General features: G+C 53.8%; 5 protein-coding genes across 5 annotated transcripts; 3 read left to right on the top strand and 2 right to left on the bottom strand.

Annotated features, from left to right (window-relative positions):
• Window positions 1-244: 244 nt before the first annotated feature.
• CGCA056_v015142 (uncharacterized protein) lies at window positions 245-650 on the top strand (the record flags this gene model as incomplete). The annotated part of the gene is made up of 2 exons (XM_037330383.1): window positions 245-522; window positions 581-650. 2 exons carry the CDS (start codon window positions 245-247, stop codon window positions 648-650), a joined length of 348 nt encoding a protein of 115 aa, XP_037171231.1.
• Window positions 651-3720: 3070 nt separating this feature from the next.
• CGCA056_v015141 (uncharacterized protein) lies at window positions 3721-4784 on the top strand (the record flags this gene model as incomplete). Its single annotated transcript, XM_037330382.1, has 2 exons — window positions 3721-4185; window positions 4239-4784. The coding sequence occupies 2 exons, from the start codon at window positions 3721-3723 to the stop codon at window positions 4782-4784; spliced, it is 1011 nt and encodes a 336-aa protein (XP_037171230.1).
• Window positions 4785-7802: 3018 nt separating this feature from the next.
• Window positions 7803-8851, bottom strand: CGCA056_v015140 (uncharacterized protein; the record flags this gene model as incomplete). Its single annotated transcript, XM_037330381.1, has 2 exons — window positions 7803-8700; window positions 8799-8851. 2 exons carry the CDS (start codon window positions 8849-8851, stop codon window positions 7803-7805), a joined length of 951 nt encoding a protein of 316 aa, XP_037171229.1.
• Window positions 8852-11724: 2873 nt separating this feature from the next.
• Window positions 11725-12669, bottom strand: CGCA056_v015139 (uncharacterized protein; the record flags this gene model as incomplete). The annotated part of the gene is made up of 1 exon (XM_037330380.1): window positions 11725-12669. The coding sequence occupies one exon, from the start codon at window positions 12667-12669 to the stop codon at window positions 11725-11727; it is 945 nt and encodes a 314-aa protein (XP_037171228.1).
• Window positions 12670-15749: 3080 nt separating this feature from the next.
• CGCA056_v015138 (uncharacterized protein) lies at window positions 15750-16640 on the top strand (the record flags this gene model as incomplete). The annotated part of the gene is made up of 1 exon (XM_037330379.1): window positions 15750-16640. The coding sequence occupies one exon, from the start codon at window positions 15750-15752 to the stop codon at window positions 16638-16640; it is 891 nt and encodes a 296-aa protein (XP_037171227.1).
• Between the last annotated feature and the right edge of the window lie 382 nt (window positions 16641-17022).

Raw genomic sequence — 17022 nt, 5'->3', positions numbered from 1 at the left:
ACAACGCCCACCTCATCTCGTCGCTATCGAGGGAGACTGCAAATCCGGGCAGAAAGATATAGGCGATATACTGTCTGAAAACAGAGAGGCACTCGCCAGACTTAACAGCCTACTAGGCTGTCCATGCTCTAGAAGGCAAAACATACTTCTTTTGACGTACCTGGTGATTGCTAAAATCGCGGACTCGTACCGCCTGATCCTCGGGATCAGCGACAGCGCCGAGCCTGCAGCAAAGCATTCCACTATGGAACAGTCACCTAAGATAACTTTGACGACTGTCTCGTGTATCGGCAGCTACCCCTTGGACGATAACAGCCAGAAGATTCTCAGCGCGCACCTGGTCCTAAGGCAGGTTAGAGATCAAGTTCAGCCTCTACTGAAAAGGATACGTCCCGGCCACGGCCATGTTCCCGACTCACTACCACCTACATACAGTCAGTGGTACCCATCGCCTTTGAAGCCTCTCCAGTCGACGTTACCAGTTCATCACCACTCTCACGTTACGGGCATAATCAACCAAGTGTATGCCGACGCTAGTAGTATCAAAACTGGGTGCTGACACTGTTGCCCTATATCTAAGTAGGGTCATGACGCCTCCAGGTCCTGCGCCCTCGTCGCGGATGAAAAAGCCCGTCGTTCACGGTTGTTAGCAGTATTCTCCTCAACAGGAGGCAGGGAATCGGAGCGAAACTTGTAACCACCCGATATTATGTCACGAGAGCCCGCCTTTTCGCTCAAGCTTGCCCTTTTACGCAGCGTTAGCCACTTCAGTTTCGTTCATTAGCTACCTTAATGTTTAGTAATATGGAGCTCGTTCGTTCTCAATACTATAGCGATTGGGGTGGTGTGGTGGTAGGGTGGACAAGCCAGAAGGTCATATGCCCTCATACGCCAGTCACTTATTAGTAGAATTCATCGGCAATACGAAGTATAGTAGAAATAAACCTACCGTGCCGTTATATATAACGCTGGTCCATTGTAATAGGGTAGCTGGACGAGTCTAGGAGCTAATATCTTCTTTTCCTTCTCAATCTTCTTTTTCCTGAAGTGGCTTTCTGTCCTTTCACTTACTTCCTTTTATTCCTATCTTCTGCCCCCCCCCTCCCTTTTTCTTTTTCGTTTATTGCGAGGAATCCCTTACAATGGCCACAGGCACAGGTTCCAGTCGGGCTTGATCCCAGTATAGATGCTACGCAGTGGTGTTTCCTAGAACAGGCTTCCCTTATACTATTGACCTACTAATCAGATGCAACCCTGTAGACCTAAAATGATTGCTATCATCTGCTGGTTCTCACGTGCTCGACATCAAGGTCCTTAAGCGCCACGGTGAGCCCCTCTTATTCCTGCAGTTCTGCAGTATATATATCCTGTCCCAGCCGCTTACCTTGCGACCTAGGTAGACGGCTGCTCTACTGTCACTATTACATACGTAGCAATCGATTACAGTATGCCCAAGCAGGCAGCTCCTGACTTTAGACACCCATCTGAAAGCGTCTCAGACGCGCAGGAACACCAGGAACACCTGCCAGCCAGCCCTCAGACCGGCTCACCCAACGCAGTAACGATGCCCAAGGACGACGCTAATACAGGCGAGGCCTTACGGCTACTGCTCCCGCGGTATCGGCCGGAGGGGGCCAGCAGCGGGTTGTGCCCTCAAAGCGAGGCCTCGCCGCTCGCAACATCCCCGAACGCTTGGTGCGGCCCGCGACAGCCGCACCTGAACGCCAAGCAGCGGCGCGCAGCAAAGCGACGGGCTCGTTTCCACGTGCCACACGGGCGAACATCTCTAATAGAGGAAGAAGCTAGGGCCTGCGACGACCTGGCGCCGCCCCTTAGGGAAAGATTCTCAGACCCGGTTGAGATACATCGAAGTCTATCGGCTATCCCCGTCCATCCTCCCCCAACCCATCTCCTCAAACCCCGCCCGCACACCGCATACGACCCGTTGATCTGCGACTTCATATCCCTCCTGAAGAGTAAGAATGTCAGCTGTGCGCTCTGCGCCTTCTATAAGCGGGGACGGATAGCAGAGACGCATAAGCTGAAGAGGTGCTCACATCAGGCGGAATCATCGGAAGCCCAGGGCTGGTTAACAATGTTCCGGTCGTACCGTGCCCGCGGCGGCGGCAAGGGGGCGCGGTGCCACGCCTGTCGGTTCCCGCTAACGCTCTGTTGGCGGACGGTCTACCGGGAACAAATGGACGAGTGGTACGGCAATGAGCAAGAGGCGCTGGAGAGGGAGGATATACTATGTAAGGAGGTACAATGCGTATGGGTAAAGGCCGTGCAGCGGTTTGTTACAGCATGCATGATCGTAGAAGGCATTGGTGCTGGTACCGGCGTGAGCACCCTGGGTGCAATGGTCCTGGAGGTGATGGGCTGGTCGGACTGGTCGGGTCTGTTGTCGAACGGGCCCGAGCATATACGTGGATGGCTAGAGGAGATGGATGAAGTGGATGGGCTCTGGTGCCCGCGACTCCTACGGCTGTTCTGGCTCCTAGCCCACTGCTGAATAAGGTAGTATAGTCAACTACTGAAATCAAGTTGGAATTCTTGTTTCCTTCGGTCTTCCTCTTCCCTTTTTTCTCTTTTTTCCCTTTCTTCCTTTTCTTTTTCTTTTCTTTTCTTTTTCATCTGCCCTCTTCCTTCCTCCCTCAGCGATTCTTTCCCATACACGCGGGAGCCATGTGAGAATGCCCCCTATCAGTCAACAGCAACGTGGAAATTTAACTTGAGCCTGACTAATCGGGAAGTCACCTAGCAGCATCTCGGCAAGCAGGAGCGAAAGTGGAGAGAAAGGCACTATATAACTAACTACAACTGCCTGCCCTTACCTGCGTACTTGCCTGAAACACCTACTTAAACACCAGGCTAAATCCACACTCACACTCACACACTCCCACATCTGATGCCTTTGTATTAGCGTGGAGCTAGCTAATGAGCTGGAGCAAATCAGAAACCTACTATTGTGCATCTCCTACTACTGCCTTATAAGGCCTATTAATATCTTGCGAACAGTATTGAGTACCTACCTGCAAGGTACCTCAGGCAAGCACCTACTGACCTAAAACATCACCCTCTTAATTCTCATGCTAAAACTGTTGACTGCTTAGTTTACCCTCCCTGAAGCGGACCTGCCTCAAACACGAGATATTCAATGCTTACCTGTCAACAACGCAAGAGATCAGGAAACTACCTAGTACCAAGAAATACCTCCTCACCTCCCCATCGCCCAACCCTACAGGAGCGAGCGTTCCGACCAGGAGGAGCAGCAGGAACGAGCGCGACACGCTTCACATCAGCAATCTACCCCTCCTAACCAGCATGGACAGGCTCCCCGCGGAGATCGTCGACCTCATCTTCCGGAACATCGCTAGCCCTGGAACCGGCCTGCGTCACATCGCCCCGTTCCTCCGATGTGGTCGACGATGGTTCGAACACGCCGTCCCCTTCGTCTGGAAGAGAGTGTGCCTCCTGGCCATTACACAAGAGTGTATAGACAATAAGAGGAGGGCCCTGTAACCGTCACAAATCGAGACACTCACCGGCTGGGACGGACGGAAGTGCGGCTGCGGCCTTTGCCAGGCGAACGACCCACCAAACTCACAACCTCGCCAATACCTCCTTCCCCATGTGGACCTCACCTCGATCTACCGACTCCCATTCCCAAGGCTGAGGCAGATACAGCACATGAGGTTCAATGACCCAACGTTACCCGAAATGATCGAAAGACTCCACACAGCAGATGGCAACACCATCACGAGACTGGAAGTCAGCCAGTGGCATGTCGAGTCCGCCCTCCCGGACTTCGTATCATTGCTGACGAATCTCTCCCAACTCCGCGTCGACCATCTGGCATACCATCACGACGAAGTCTCAGTTGTGCAGCCAGCGTGGGACAAGCTGACGTCCGCCAGCATGTTCCGAAACCTGACGTACGGATGTGACGAGTCTGCGATAATCATACACGCCCTGTCCGACTGCCCAGAGCTGAGCAGGCTGCGCATTACTATAGAGCCGGCCATCTCGAGCCTTCTGAGTCCCCTACCCCCAAACCACGCGGATTGGTACAAGCGCCGAGGTCAACCCTTCAGATCTCTCACCAAGCTCGACATCAGACCAATGAGAGAGTGCACCTCCCTGTATCAAGAGCTCGCAACCATGTCAGCCCTGAACTCGCTCACCGTACGGTTCAGGCCAGCCAGCATCTCGCCCGCAATCCTCACGTACCTGTCGAGAATGACGCAGCTGCAGGAGCTCCGCCTGATTGGAACGTCTCGCGGTGGACGGATGGGGCTCTGGAGCCGTGGGACGTTCCCCCCCAACAACGCTTCGGATGCGATCAGAGAGGGATGAGCCAACTCAAGACGTTCCAACTCAGCCTCCCCGGCGTCTACTCCCTCACGCCCGGCCAGGGAAGCCGCCAGCACATGTTGGAGTCGATTGCACGCAACAACCAAGAGATAGAGGAGCTGGTTCTCGACGCGAGCCTGCGGCTGCCAGCAGCATCTTCTTCCTGGCGGCCCCCACCACCAAACTCGACACGCCACGACACCGGGAAATCAATGAAGATAACCCTCCACTCCATCAGCATTCCAAGGGAAGGAGAGCCTGGGCCGGTCGATGAGGGCGTAGCGGAGGTCGTCAAGCAGCTCCACACTATATTCCCAAAGCTGCGGTCCCTGTTCACCTCCGCGGACGAAATGGAACACTGTGCGAACCGTAACGGTCCGTTGCGAGGGTCGGGTGGGTTAATCAAGCCATCTTCGTCGCTTGCGGTCTAGGCGGTCTCCCGAATTGCGCATATGGACCTGCTGTTCTCAAAAGACCGACCGATCTCAGTCGAATCGAAACCGTCCCGCAATGGAACGCAGGCATCCACGTTGCATCAGATCCCTTGTCGGATCGTCCGCCCGGCCGCCCGCCCGCCCTGTGACGAGCGAGAGAACATACCCGCAATCGAGAGGGGAGTATTCGTGTCCGAAGAGGAGAAGGAGCGACCGCAGTTCGCGACGTAGGCACTAGGTAGGGAGGGCTTGGGGCACGTCTAGGGAAGTGGAGGATCAGGGCATCGCCTGCATATAGGGCAAGGGTATCATAGCGGCCCAACCGAACTTCATAACACCTAATAAGCCTTGGACCTGTACATCTCAATCCACGGCGATGTGCGCAAGATTTCATTCACTCATCGTGACAAGTAGTAGGTAAACGCCTGTGCTATCAAGTCGAACCGAAAGGCCTGTTTAAATTTGAAGGCCTTGACAGCTAAGCCAGCCAGCCTACGAATACAAGCGACCGATATAGGTACACCAGCCAGCAAAGGAGCTCTGAGGAAATCGGCTGCTCTACCTCATCTGACGCGCGGTATAGAGACAGCACCAAACAGCCAGAAGAAGGCCCCAGCCCCTGGGAGCGGAAGAGAGGAGAGGAGAGGAGAGGAGGGGGGCTATCAAAGCCAAAGCCGGCTATTAGAAGTGCTCATTCGACTTGGCCCATGACCGCACCCCTTACCATCTCAACGACTGCATACCAACTTTGCAATAGCTAACACCACTAGCCCAGGCCAGACAAGAAAATGGCTTGAGATCAGAATGGAGAGTTAAGGTAGCCTTATAAGAGCAGATGAGGGGCGATCACCCGGGGGCGTAGGCTCAAACCAGCAACCCTAAGCATAGCGCACACACACGCACACCCTTCTTCCAAGGGATGTCTTCCAAAGCCTCTCAGCAGCACCCGCCACGCCTTCTTTATAGAGGTTGGTTCTTTGATATGACACTGCCAGCTGTCTATTCTCAGAGCCGAAGGGGGCGGGAGGCTCGGCAAATCGCTATTCGGAGAAAGTCATGCGGTTTTTCGCCGCAGCTAACCAGACGCCAATTAAACAGCCTGGAAGAAGCATCCTTGCCGGACCGCGACATCGCAAGTCTCTCATTAGAGACACCTAGAGGCGTCTTGACCAAGGCATTGATCTAAGGTATCTAGCGTTTAACCTAACACCGCTGGGATCTGAACAATACCTTAGTAATGGACCTCAACTTTCAGCATAAGCGAGGCTTTCTACAGCATGACGTTGGACTAGGACGTGCGTATTACTCAATGCCCTATAGTAGGATGGAACCCTTTATTTTCCTTATACCTTTTTTGCTTTTTTCTCTCTTTCTTTTTCTCATCTTTTTGGGTTTTCTTTTCTTTTTCTTCTTCTTTTTTCTTTCTTTTTTTCTTTTGGTTTGTTCCCCCCCCCGATATCTTCCTCCTACTGTAATCATCCTTCTTTGGAGTTCTTTCTTGTAGCTGCTGATATAGTCCTTACGACACCGTCCGGTTAGGCAGGTACATGATACTCGATTTGCAGTTTTCCTGCGTTCTTCACAGACCGAGCCTGATTCTAAATGCTTGCTTAACAGATTAAACCCCCCAACCCCTATCATCATTGTGAAGGATCCTGGGCGAAGCAGCTCATAACTCTAAAGACCACTAGTAGTGATTTCTAAAAACCAGATACTCTAAACCTGGCTCTGTAGATATGGTCCGGCCTCCCTGGCTAGGACGTCAGTTACATATAACCATGAGATGTGCCTAGCCTAGACGTCCATGTCGCATTTCAAGGTAGCGTCGAGCCCCGCGGCCGCCCCTTGCCCATAGCTTAACAGCCATGGAGTATGTTATATGGTCCTCTCGTCCCTTGAAGAGCCTCAGAGCCTTAGATCCTCACTTGTGGAAATTCAACTAACGACGTAGAGATAGCTAACCTGAGCCGGGCGCGGGTTAGGCAGTTAGGGTCATCATGGTTAGGTCGTTCGGGTTATGGTATATGTCCCTATCGTCTTAAAGATTGTGGCTACCAACTAAGCGGTGTAGGGTCAAGTATACAACCCTATGATCACTATTTACACATGTTGCTGATTTCTCTCAGCTTAAGTCTAGGTAATCCTCGGCCCAGACGAGGAATCCCGCATTGGGTTGATGCTTATATAAGCATGCATTGCATGTAATCATCGCTCGAGTCCCATCTCGCTCATGCCCACCCTCACAGCACGCTGCAGTACCTAGATATGCACTCTTTTTTTTTTCACACTTTGGTTTGTGTGAGGTACCTGTTAACATAAGGTACAACTAGTTAGTGTAGGAAATCATAAGGCCTGTATCCAAGGTAGCTGCTGCCTGTAGGTACGCATTCTGTGTGCACGTTCTAATGAGGGCGCGCAACAGGGGCGAGTGAGACCAGCCTGCCGGCTGTTAGCCTGGGCAGCCTAGACGAGCTCGCCCGATCGTCAATAGAACACCAGGCTTCACACCAAGCAGACCAGTCCATATAACGGGGAAGCCGAATAATCATTCAGGATCTCCCGCCAGTAAGATTCAAGGAGTCTGCCGAACAAGCACGCAGGTCTTTTATAACCTAATCTAAAAGCAGGTATCATGCCTTTTCTGTACTCAGCCGGCCGGATACTGTAGTGGACGAACACCCTCCATGCCAGTCGCAGCTGAAACAATGCAGGAGAGTCACCAGGTGCTGCATGGCTCAGTGGTATAATGTATCTAGCCTCACAGAGAGCTAGCTCCCTCCGCCACCTGGTGGGTATACAAGAGCACCTGCAGCAGCACATGTGTGTTTTCCAGCTCGTAGGCGACGAATTAATCCATAAAGGGTGATATCTATAAAGCAAAGTAGTTAACCCCGGCGCCCCTCCTTGTTCGCCGCGGCTGCTGCGACCCTATCTCCAAGCCGCCCATATGCCAAATGTGTAAGCCATAGATAAAAAAGTATACAAGCCGGGAGCACGACAGCTCGCCTTCTGGAATCAAAAGCAGCCGCCCCACACAACCAACGCCATTCCCGCCGCCCCCTCCCGGAACCTCGCACTCCTCTCCTCGGCGGCCTCGGGCGGCTCCTTGTACCATGGTGCTAGGTCCTGCACCTTTATTAACCCCTCTAAGCTTCGGAACAGGCCGAGAACCCTCCGCCTCCTCCTGCGGTCCCTCAGAAACGCTTCTGTCACTGATCTATCGCTTTCAACGAGGAAAACCCCCGCAGCCCTTTCAACCATGTTCGTGCAGATGTCTTCGCCGTCGGGGCGGTGGCGCTTAGCCCCGACCCGCAAGACGAAGTCTCGCGACAGCTTCGCTTCGTAGTGCGTGTGTAGGGCCATCGTCTGTCGCGTGACAATGTGCCACGAGTGCGCGATGGCCTCTTGCATAAGCCTATCGTCCGCATGCCCTCTCGAGAACACGTCAAAAGACGAGGTGTAGTCGTTAAAGTAGGCCTGGTGCTCAGCGTCGCCCCAAATCCTGTTCGTGGCTTTGGCGTCCAGCCAAGCCGTCTGCCTTGCCTGGAGGAGCCCAATAAAGACCTCCTTGAGCAGGATGAGCATCGCCCGATTAAGCAGCCTGTCAGACAGAATGATTGCCTCCGCTACCGAGGACAGTGTCATGCGCGAGGCGATAGACATCAGGCCCTGCCCGCTTGGCTTCCCGTTAGCCCATGCGGCAAAATACCAGTGGTGGACGAAGGACAAGTAGGCATATACGCACTCAGGCCGGACGTCGTCGTCGTCGCTAAAGTCTACAGACCTGTCGAAGCCCTCCCTGTAGAATCCCATTATGCAGCCTTGAAAGTACGACGAACACTCGACGATGATGTCGCGGTGGACGAGGAACGTTGTAGAGTGGCACCGTATTATGATTAGCTGCGTTGTGTCCCTGTAGGAAATGTTAGCGAAACCGCCCAGCCTGCTGCTACACCTTAGCCTACTCCCATGCTGATGAGGAGGCGGCGTTCCCGATACGTAGTCTCTAACCTGCTCTTCTGGGCTGCCGCGCCCTTTGCGAAGTCGTATAGTAGCCGCACCATATCGCCTTAGGGGAACAGCACAACAGAATAGGTGTGCGTGCGTGTATGTGGTGTGTGTGTGTGAAGAGAGAGAGAGAGAGAGAGATGGCCTAGGTGACGGCCGGCGGTAAGGTACCTAAGGTATGTTGAGGTTGTATAGTGTAAGGTGCCTTAGCGGTCGCTTGATGTGGTGGTGTTTAGTGTTACTGAGGTGGACAGTGCAGTTGGGTGGGAATAAGCGGCTCTGACCACCTGCGGGCTGGTGGAAGGTGGGCTTTGGTGCATTAGAAGGAACCTAAGGGTCATGGGATTGCAGAAGATGAATGTGAAGTTGGGAGGGCGGGAAGGGTAATTGCGAGGAGGCGTCACCTTCCCGACGGGAGAGTTGCATCCACTGGCTCTAACCAACGCCGAGATAAAACCACAACTGCAAAGACGACGCCGGCGGGAAGGCCCATGGGATGACTTCCGTAACGAGAAGGAACGGCGGGGGACCTCCTGGAATCGGCAGCGCAGGCACTGCCCGGGCCGGCTAGTGTGCTTAGGTAGGTTTATGCAGATGGCAAGTGGTGAAAACCGCGGCTCGGTCGGGTGCGGGCCGGAAGGCGCAGGCAGCCCAGGTAGGTAGGTACGCGTGTAACCGGGTACCTCGGGGAAGGACCTCCTGGGGACGTAGCTTGTTAGCGTGTAAAGATGAACGAACACCTAGGAACACTCAAACCGCCGCTTAGAGGAGGGTATACTTACCACGGGGCAACACTATACATAGACAAAATAACGACACAACGTTGCAGTTGTCCTGGGGAGCGGGGTCGCTGCTGCCAACACTGACAGTGTAGTTATGTGTGGACCCTACCTTACCTTAGGTGATACTCTCCGTCTGTCTAGGGAAAGGTACGTTGAGGTAGTTAGGGGTGCAGAGGATAAGTGGCGGGGCAGAAACTAAATCGACGTTAGCTAGAGACTCGCGGGTAATCTTAGGCGGGCGCTAGAAGCAGCAAAATCAAGCCGGATGCTCTTAAGGCGTGTATAATAGGCAAGACCAGAGCTTGGACCAAGGGGGGATATAGTAAGAAATTAGGATCCCAGAGTACTTCTGCAACGGCGCGGTGGGTGACCCCTTCCCTCCCTCCTACCTTATCTTTGTTTAATACAACGTCCGTTTTTGAAGTGGAATTAGAGCGTGAGGTAGTGAGACTCCTGACAGAGAGCAGGTACGGAGCACGAATCACCTCACAGCACCTTATACTCGAGCCGTATAATATGTAATATTTGCGAACCGTTCAGGCAAAAGGCTGTCTGCTTGTCTATTTCAAATCGCTCTTTCTCCCTCGCTCACCACCACTGCAGCCTCAAGCCTCCTTCCTTCACAAATCCCATCCCACAAACCCCTACCTACCATGCCCATCGAAAACAACAAGTACCTCTCATACCTTAGACTTGAGTACCTACCTATCTATCCATGGCATACCCTCCAGCGTCGTACACCCCGAACTCATGCTACCTAACTTCCTTATAGCAACCCCTCTTCACTAAAAAAGCAGTACTAACACTAGCTACCTCATACAGTCATTACCATCATACGCATCTTATAATCCACGCGCATGTTTGACGCATGCATCCCGGGGCGCTACTGCTAACGCTACCGGGACCCCCCGGCCCCCCCGCCTGGCTAGAGCCCCGATTTGTCGCCATGGCTTCCTTCCCTGCTAACGCGGACCGGCCCTTCCCCTTAGGGAGACTACCCCGCGAGCTGATCGACTGCATCTTCAGCTACTACATGTCGATAGAAGAACCGTTTGAGTACCTGATCCCCTTCTCAACGGCCAGCTCGTTGTGGTTCGACCTGGTCCATCCCTCTATGTGGGCGAATGTCTGCCTGAACGCCATTACCTCTGAGGACATCAAGCCCGCGAAGCGACAGCAAGCCCACACGAAACAAGATTGATTGGGGAGATTGTCGACCCCGAGAACCACAGATGCCGTCGATGCACGGCATGGGCGCCACATAAGGTACCGTCCATTACGTCCACTTCCGAGCCGCCGAGGGGGCCCGGGCACCTGGGCGCTGGCATTGGTAGAATGGAAGGCTCCGGCGTTTGGTCCCGCAGATCGGGGCTCAGGGCTTTTACTACCACGAACGCGAAAAGATGGGGCTATGAGGGTGGAGTTCGCCCGACGCACCCATGGGGTGGGTGTCTTGTTGAACACCGAGGTTGAGGCCGACGCGGAGGCTGAGGCAGAGGCTGAGGCGGAAGCCGGACGGACGACGATCACATCGTTCCAAGTTCGCATGTCGTACTCATAATCTCTTACTTGTAATTACTAAGCCGGTTGCAGTCGACAGAGGCGTACTCGGACGCTTCCAAGGCCCTGAAGATGTAGAGAACAACTTGGGGCTGCTAAAAACACCTCATCCCGACCCCTGGGGTCAGCCATTCCGCTGTCTAGAAGAATTCAGCTGTATGGGCTTTTTTCTTCGTAGCCGGGATGAAGTCTAGGAGGAGCGCTGTGCGAGTACCATTCGGCAGGGAGGTTGGAAGCGTTCCAGAGTACCACAGATATAATAATACTTCGCACCGAGCGGACTCGCCATCACTAAACAAGGATGACCTGCAGTTGGAAATCCAGCCCGATAGGCTGGGAGCGAAAATTCCACCATTGTGGCTGATTCGCATTTCATTAGCTACCTAAAAACGCCTGATATCAAAACAACAACGCCTGATAATCACGTCTGATGATGACTGCAAACCCACCGCGTGCTCTAGAGTTATGAACCCCTAGGTCCCCTACCTTCCCCCTTCACACCCCCTTCTAAGCGCCGGGTAGGCACTCCCTCAGCATTCCATTGCCATCACATGTGTCTTCTGCCGAAAGGGAGACCCACCACCTGCTCAGCCGCCCATGCTGATCAACTCGTCATCATCCACATCCCAGACGCCGCGGTGGCGGAGGACGTTGCGTGCGAAGTAGGACGGGCCACCCCCAGGGAGAGTAGCAGCCATCGGCGCGTTAGCGGCGTACCCTGCGAAGATAGAGATGTATTCCTCGAGAGTCTTCTCGGCGCTGGTGCTGGGGTTGAGGATTTTTTCCAAGCCGAAGGCGAAGCTCAAGCCTGCGTCGCGCATAACAAAGTGCTTGAGCCTGACTACCGGGGTCGAGAACAGATCGATAGACATGACCTCCCCCTCTGGCCGCCGGACCTCAGCCTTTCCAAGTTGTAGTTGTCCAACGCCCCTCATGATCTCGTGGTAGTAATGGTCCCCACTCTCTCCGTTCGCGCTGAAGGTGGCAACATCGTCAACCAAGACACCGAACCACTTGCCCCTCGCAGCGCCACTATCCATGACGTGTACTGAGAGCCTAACATAGGCATGGTCAGGCGTGTTGTTGATACTGCCGTTGTAGAAGCTAACCAAGGCCACGACCCGAGCGCTCCCTCCAGGGGACGCCCCAGCCTCGGCCAGACCCTCCGCCTTTAGGTCCACTGCGGTCCGAAGCCTCTCTGACAGGCGCTCGTTTGATGTACTGAAGATGATAGAGGGTTGCTCGCTTGACTGCTCGTTGGCAGCGTTGACGCATACAGCCGCCTTGAGCGCCAGCCGACGGCCGATCTGATTGTTGGATCCGCTGATGTGTTGGGCGAAATCATTAGCGCGCGCCCTGCCATGTGCGATCTCCATCAGGGAGAGCTGGTTATCGCCAATGGCATACTCGGGATTAGAGTCGCTACTCAGCACCATGCGGAGCTCCGTCAGAACGCCTGTCGCAACCAGCTCCTCCTCACGCTGGCGCCGGGTGGCGCTGTCGGGGATGATGGTACGGGTTTGAGAGGCCATCGCTGTAGACCGAGATTAGTATGTGTAGCAGTGGACTGGAAGTAGGCAACCGCGTAGAGGTGGGTGTGTCTGTGTGTGCTTACCTTCCAGGTGTGTGGGTGAAGTTGAGGATGTGGGTAGGCTGCCAGGTGCGGCTGGATTTTTGGGGAGAGGTCGGATTCTCGGAGGAGAAGGTTGAAATCTCGGGAAGAGGCCCAAAGGCAGGAGCCGAAAAGGTAGTAACTGCTACTGTTGCGGGTATGTGCCTTGGTCGAGAGTCTTTCGGAGTTGCCTGCGATGGTGGGCTTGTAGGCTGCAGCGTTTGTGATGTGATGTGATGCTGTTGATGTCCAGAAGAGGTTTGAAAAGGGTAGCAGATGAGCCTCGGCCGCCTTAAATACCTTACCTAGCGCGGCGGGTGGTGAGTGTCAAATGAGGAAGTTGCGATGCAGCGTGAGTGCAGGCAGGCTGCACCGGTGATGTGGGTGGAGGGTTCCACTCAATAGGTTCCAAGAAGGAGGGACGGGCCTGGAGTAGATGCCTGAAGCCAGCGGCAACAAAAGAGATGGCGAGAGAAGGCAAGCAAGCTACCGGTACAAAGACAGGTAACACCTACTCAAAAAGGGAGAAGGCAACAGTTTCCAGATCCGGGACGAGGCGCAAGCGGCAGGTGCATGCTACTGGGCGTAGCGACCTCAGGAGGAAAGAAGGGATTAACCCATTCCTCAAATGATCGTGCTGACAAAAGCGGCAGTTACCAAGCCGTCAAGGACGTAGCTTCTAAACCTGAGAAAGTGATGAACTTCTCTTTTCTTTTCCTCCCCTCCCAAGAGGTATCTCTCCTACCTTGATTTCTACGACAGGTGCGGTGCATCCCGCCCCTTCCTCCACCATTATCATGTCAATAGGTGCGTGACACAGGTTGAAGGCTCTTCAGAGGCGGGCTGCAGTAAGGGTCAAGAGAACGGATTACCGGAATCTGCGCCACCCCCTAACTCCTCCCAAGATCCGTGTAACCTACAACCTATATATAACCTCGTAGGCCCTTTTCTACCATCATCATCTACGACAGGATCTCGCCGCATTTCCCACCCCCAATGAATACACAACGGGCAAAGAAGAGGAAAAGCAACACCAGCGATGTCTAGGATCTGGTCAACCCATCACGAAGTTAACAATAGAAGCTACGGGATGATGTAAGTCGACAGGAAGAAGAGGAAGAAGAGGAAGAAGAGGAAGAAGAGGAAGAAGAGGAAGAAGAGGAAGAAGAGGAAGAAGAGGAAGAAGAGGAAGAAGAGGAAGAAGAGGAAGAAGAGGAAGAAGAGGAAGAAGAGGAAGAAGAGGAAGAAGAGGAAGAAGAGGAAGAAGAGGAAGAAGAGGAAGAAGAGGAAGAAGAGGAAGAAGAGGAAGAAGAGGAAGAAGAGGAAGAAGAGGAAGAAGAGGAAGAAGAGGAAGAAGAGGAAGAAGAGGAAGAAGAGGAAGAAGAGGAAGAAGAGGAAGAAGAGGAAGAAGAGGAAGAAGAGGAAGAAGAGGAAGAAGAGGAAGAAGAGGAAGAAGAGGAAGAAGAGGAAGAAGAGGAAGAAGAGGAAGAAGAGGAAGAAGAGGAAGAAGAGGAAGAAGAGGAAGAAGAGGAAGAAGAGGAAGAAGAGGAAGAAGAGGAAGAAGAGGAAGAAGAGGAAGAAGAGGAAGAAGAGGAAGAAGAGGAAGAAGAAGGCTGAGGTGAGCACAACGAGGAGGAACACTTAATGTCGCGAGGCTTACCGACCACCTTAAATCCAAGGAGCTTGAGCAAGTTCAAGATCGGACCTCTGGCTTCTGAGGTTTACCGCCTGTATTAAATCCGGGACTTTAAGCAAAAAGGCGTCTCGCCAGCGCTCCAACTCTTCATCCGCGCCGACTGATATTATGTTCCATTATCACCCCGATCCACCGTGCGAGTTTCCCATAAAACCTCTCTGTGATTCCGTCAAGACCGCCCAGCACTTGTGTGATATGTGTAGACAAGTATTCCATGGGTGTATGCGGACGTCGGTTAGCTATTAGACCTCTATGAGGGCTCGGACGATTACGAGCGTCTCTCATCCTAGCACAGAGAGTTGCTTCTTTCTTCATCACCTAGGTGGTGGCTAAACCACATGATAACTATCGTGTACTTGAAATTCTTGTCGTCGTTGATCCGGGTTCCAATTTAGGTTCGTCTCCAGCTACTAACTGCCTTTTGTTGTGCGAGACGTCATCGTCACAGGCGACTCACGAACACCACCATCATATTCATGCCTGGCCTGTTTGTCTCTTGCCTGCGCTGGCGCGCAGCTTCTGCGTTGACTCCACTGCTGTTAAATGCCTTACTCACATTCAAACGAGGGCTTAGCCGAGGACTTGCCCCAATCACCACACCGCTCCTGCCACCACAAGCCCCCCCATGCTAGATACGGCATTGTCACAAGCTATCTACTACTGCTATACTCACCCCAGCCCATGGGTTGTTCCTGCCTCCTGGTACGTAAGGTACCTTCCGCACGCGGGCTAGCCTCTGTCGAGACCTCTCAGCTGTGTCATTAGGTGAAGGCCTCACTCCTAACCAGACTCGGGCCAGAGAGTTGGGTTCCCCCAAACACCACCACCAGGTACCTTACTACTACAAACAACAACCCCATCCACAATCAATCACATCCACAATCACGACCAGAAGCCGCCGCCACCGCCACAGCAGGCCTTGGCCAACAGCTTCCGCCTTACCTTCCTTCCCTCACGCTCAAGACACCAGGCCAGGGGTGCAGTACAAGAGACGAATATCTCCTCCACCCTCGGTCCTATCCCACAAGCTCAGGTTTCCTTCCTAGACCACCACTAGCAACAACCTTAAGCTTCTTCTCACACATCACCTATCAACACCGAAGCCTCAGCTAGCCGCACTTCACATCAATCCTCCCTAAGGTAGGGAGCACGCTACCCCATGAATACCCATCGCTCCTTCCGACCAACCTTACCTACACAATGCTAACAGGTGCTCAGGGGAACCCGCAGAGAAGAAAAAGAGAAACGGAAGGGAAAGGGAAAAAAGGAAAGGAAAAAAGAAAAAAAAAAAAAACACCGCAATGATGACTTCCCCGCAGCGCACGGTCAATGATACCTTGGCTTTCATCTCCAGGAACCTCGTCTCCCGCCATGCTGTCGAGTCGATGACCAAGGACACCCTCGAGAGCAGGCCGACGGACGCCGAACTCCGCCGCCTATGCCAGGACACCATCCTCACGATGAAGGAGTTCACATCGGGCCACCAAGTTGTCTCCTGCGCCGTGCCAGGGGCTGTTCGGGCTCTAGCATTGGCCTTCGACAAGCTTCAGCAAGCAGACACGAGCAGGCTTTCGGTTATCATGAATGGGGGTATCAAGATCGGTCGGGAGTGGGATGAGGACGCATTCCAGGAGAATGGTCGGATGAGATTCTTCAAGGATATCATACATGAGGAGGTCCCCGGAACGCTTCTCTGGGAGGTTGAGGTCATCTCTGTCCCCGACGGCTCCGGCGGCTGCCGCAAGGAGCTGAAGCACGACACCACCCACGTCTGGGTCCCCTTTAAGCCTGGCGCTGGCGAGGAGGGGTCTCACCTGGGCGACTTCTATGCCGCGTTGTTCCAGGAGTACCTGAGCGTCGCGAACAAGGTGCCTGGCAAGACCTCGGCCAAGTACTTCGAACGCACCCCGTCCACCAACGAGCTAACCGTCTGGGACACCACTGGCAACCACGTCAGCAGCTTCGCCATGGCAATGATGCACGTCCTGGCCGTCCGCATTGCCAGGGTCAACCCTTCCGACGACGAGAGAACCAGCCTCCGGAAGATGCTGCAGGACGAGATCGTGGCGCGCTACTGGATTGCGGAGTGCAGGGCTGAGGACAAAAGCGACCAGAAGTCCACGTTCTTCTCGATGGGACTGCTGTTCTGGGCCATCACCCACCCTACGGAGCTGGAGGCCAAGATCAAGGGATAGTCGGGATTGACGCCAGGGAGTCTAGCTGCGAGGATGAGCAGGGACGTGTCGGGTGGCTTTGCGACGCATGAGGATCAAAAATCATCAGGCTGCCCGCTTCTGGCAGAGTGAGGGAGTTGAGTTGGTAACCTACTTAGGTATTACGTGTCGTAAGGGGGGGTGGATGGAGGTGGAGGAGCCGTAGGCATGGAACCCAAGGTACCTACCTAGCCAGCCTACCTATTGATGAACATGGAGGGCCAGTAAGCAGGTCTCCATTTCTAGAAGAACACAGTCGGTTAGTACTTGGTCGCCTTTCCACCGCTTCCGCTAGGTGATGACGGCTTTGGTCTCGGGGCAATGTTCAACCCCAGCCAACCCATGATATCCACTTCCCCTTCTC

Source organism: Colletotrichum aenigma (genome assembly GCF_013390185.1).
Source record: "Colletotrichum aenigma strain Cg56 chromosome Unknown KSG_Cg56_contig42, whole genome shotgun sequence".
NCBI lineage: Eukaryota > Fungi > Ascomycota > Sordariomycetes > Glomerellales > Glomerellaceae > Colletotrichum > Colletotrichum aenigma.
This window is presented reverse-complemented; position numbering and strand designations above follow the sequence as displayed.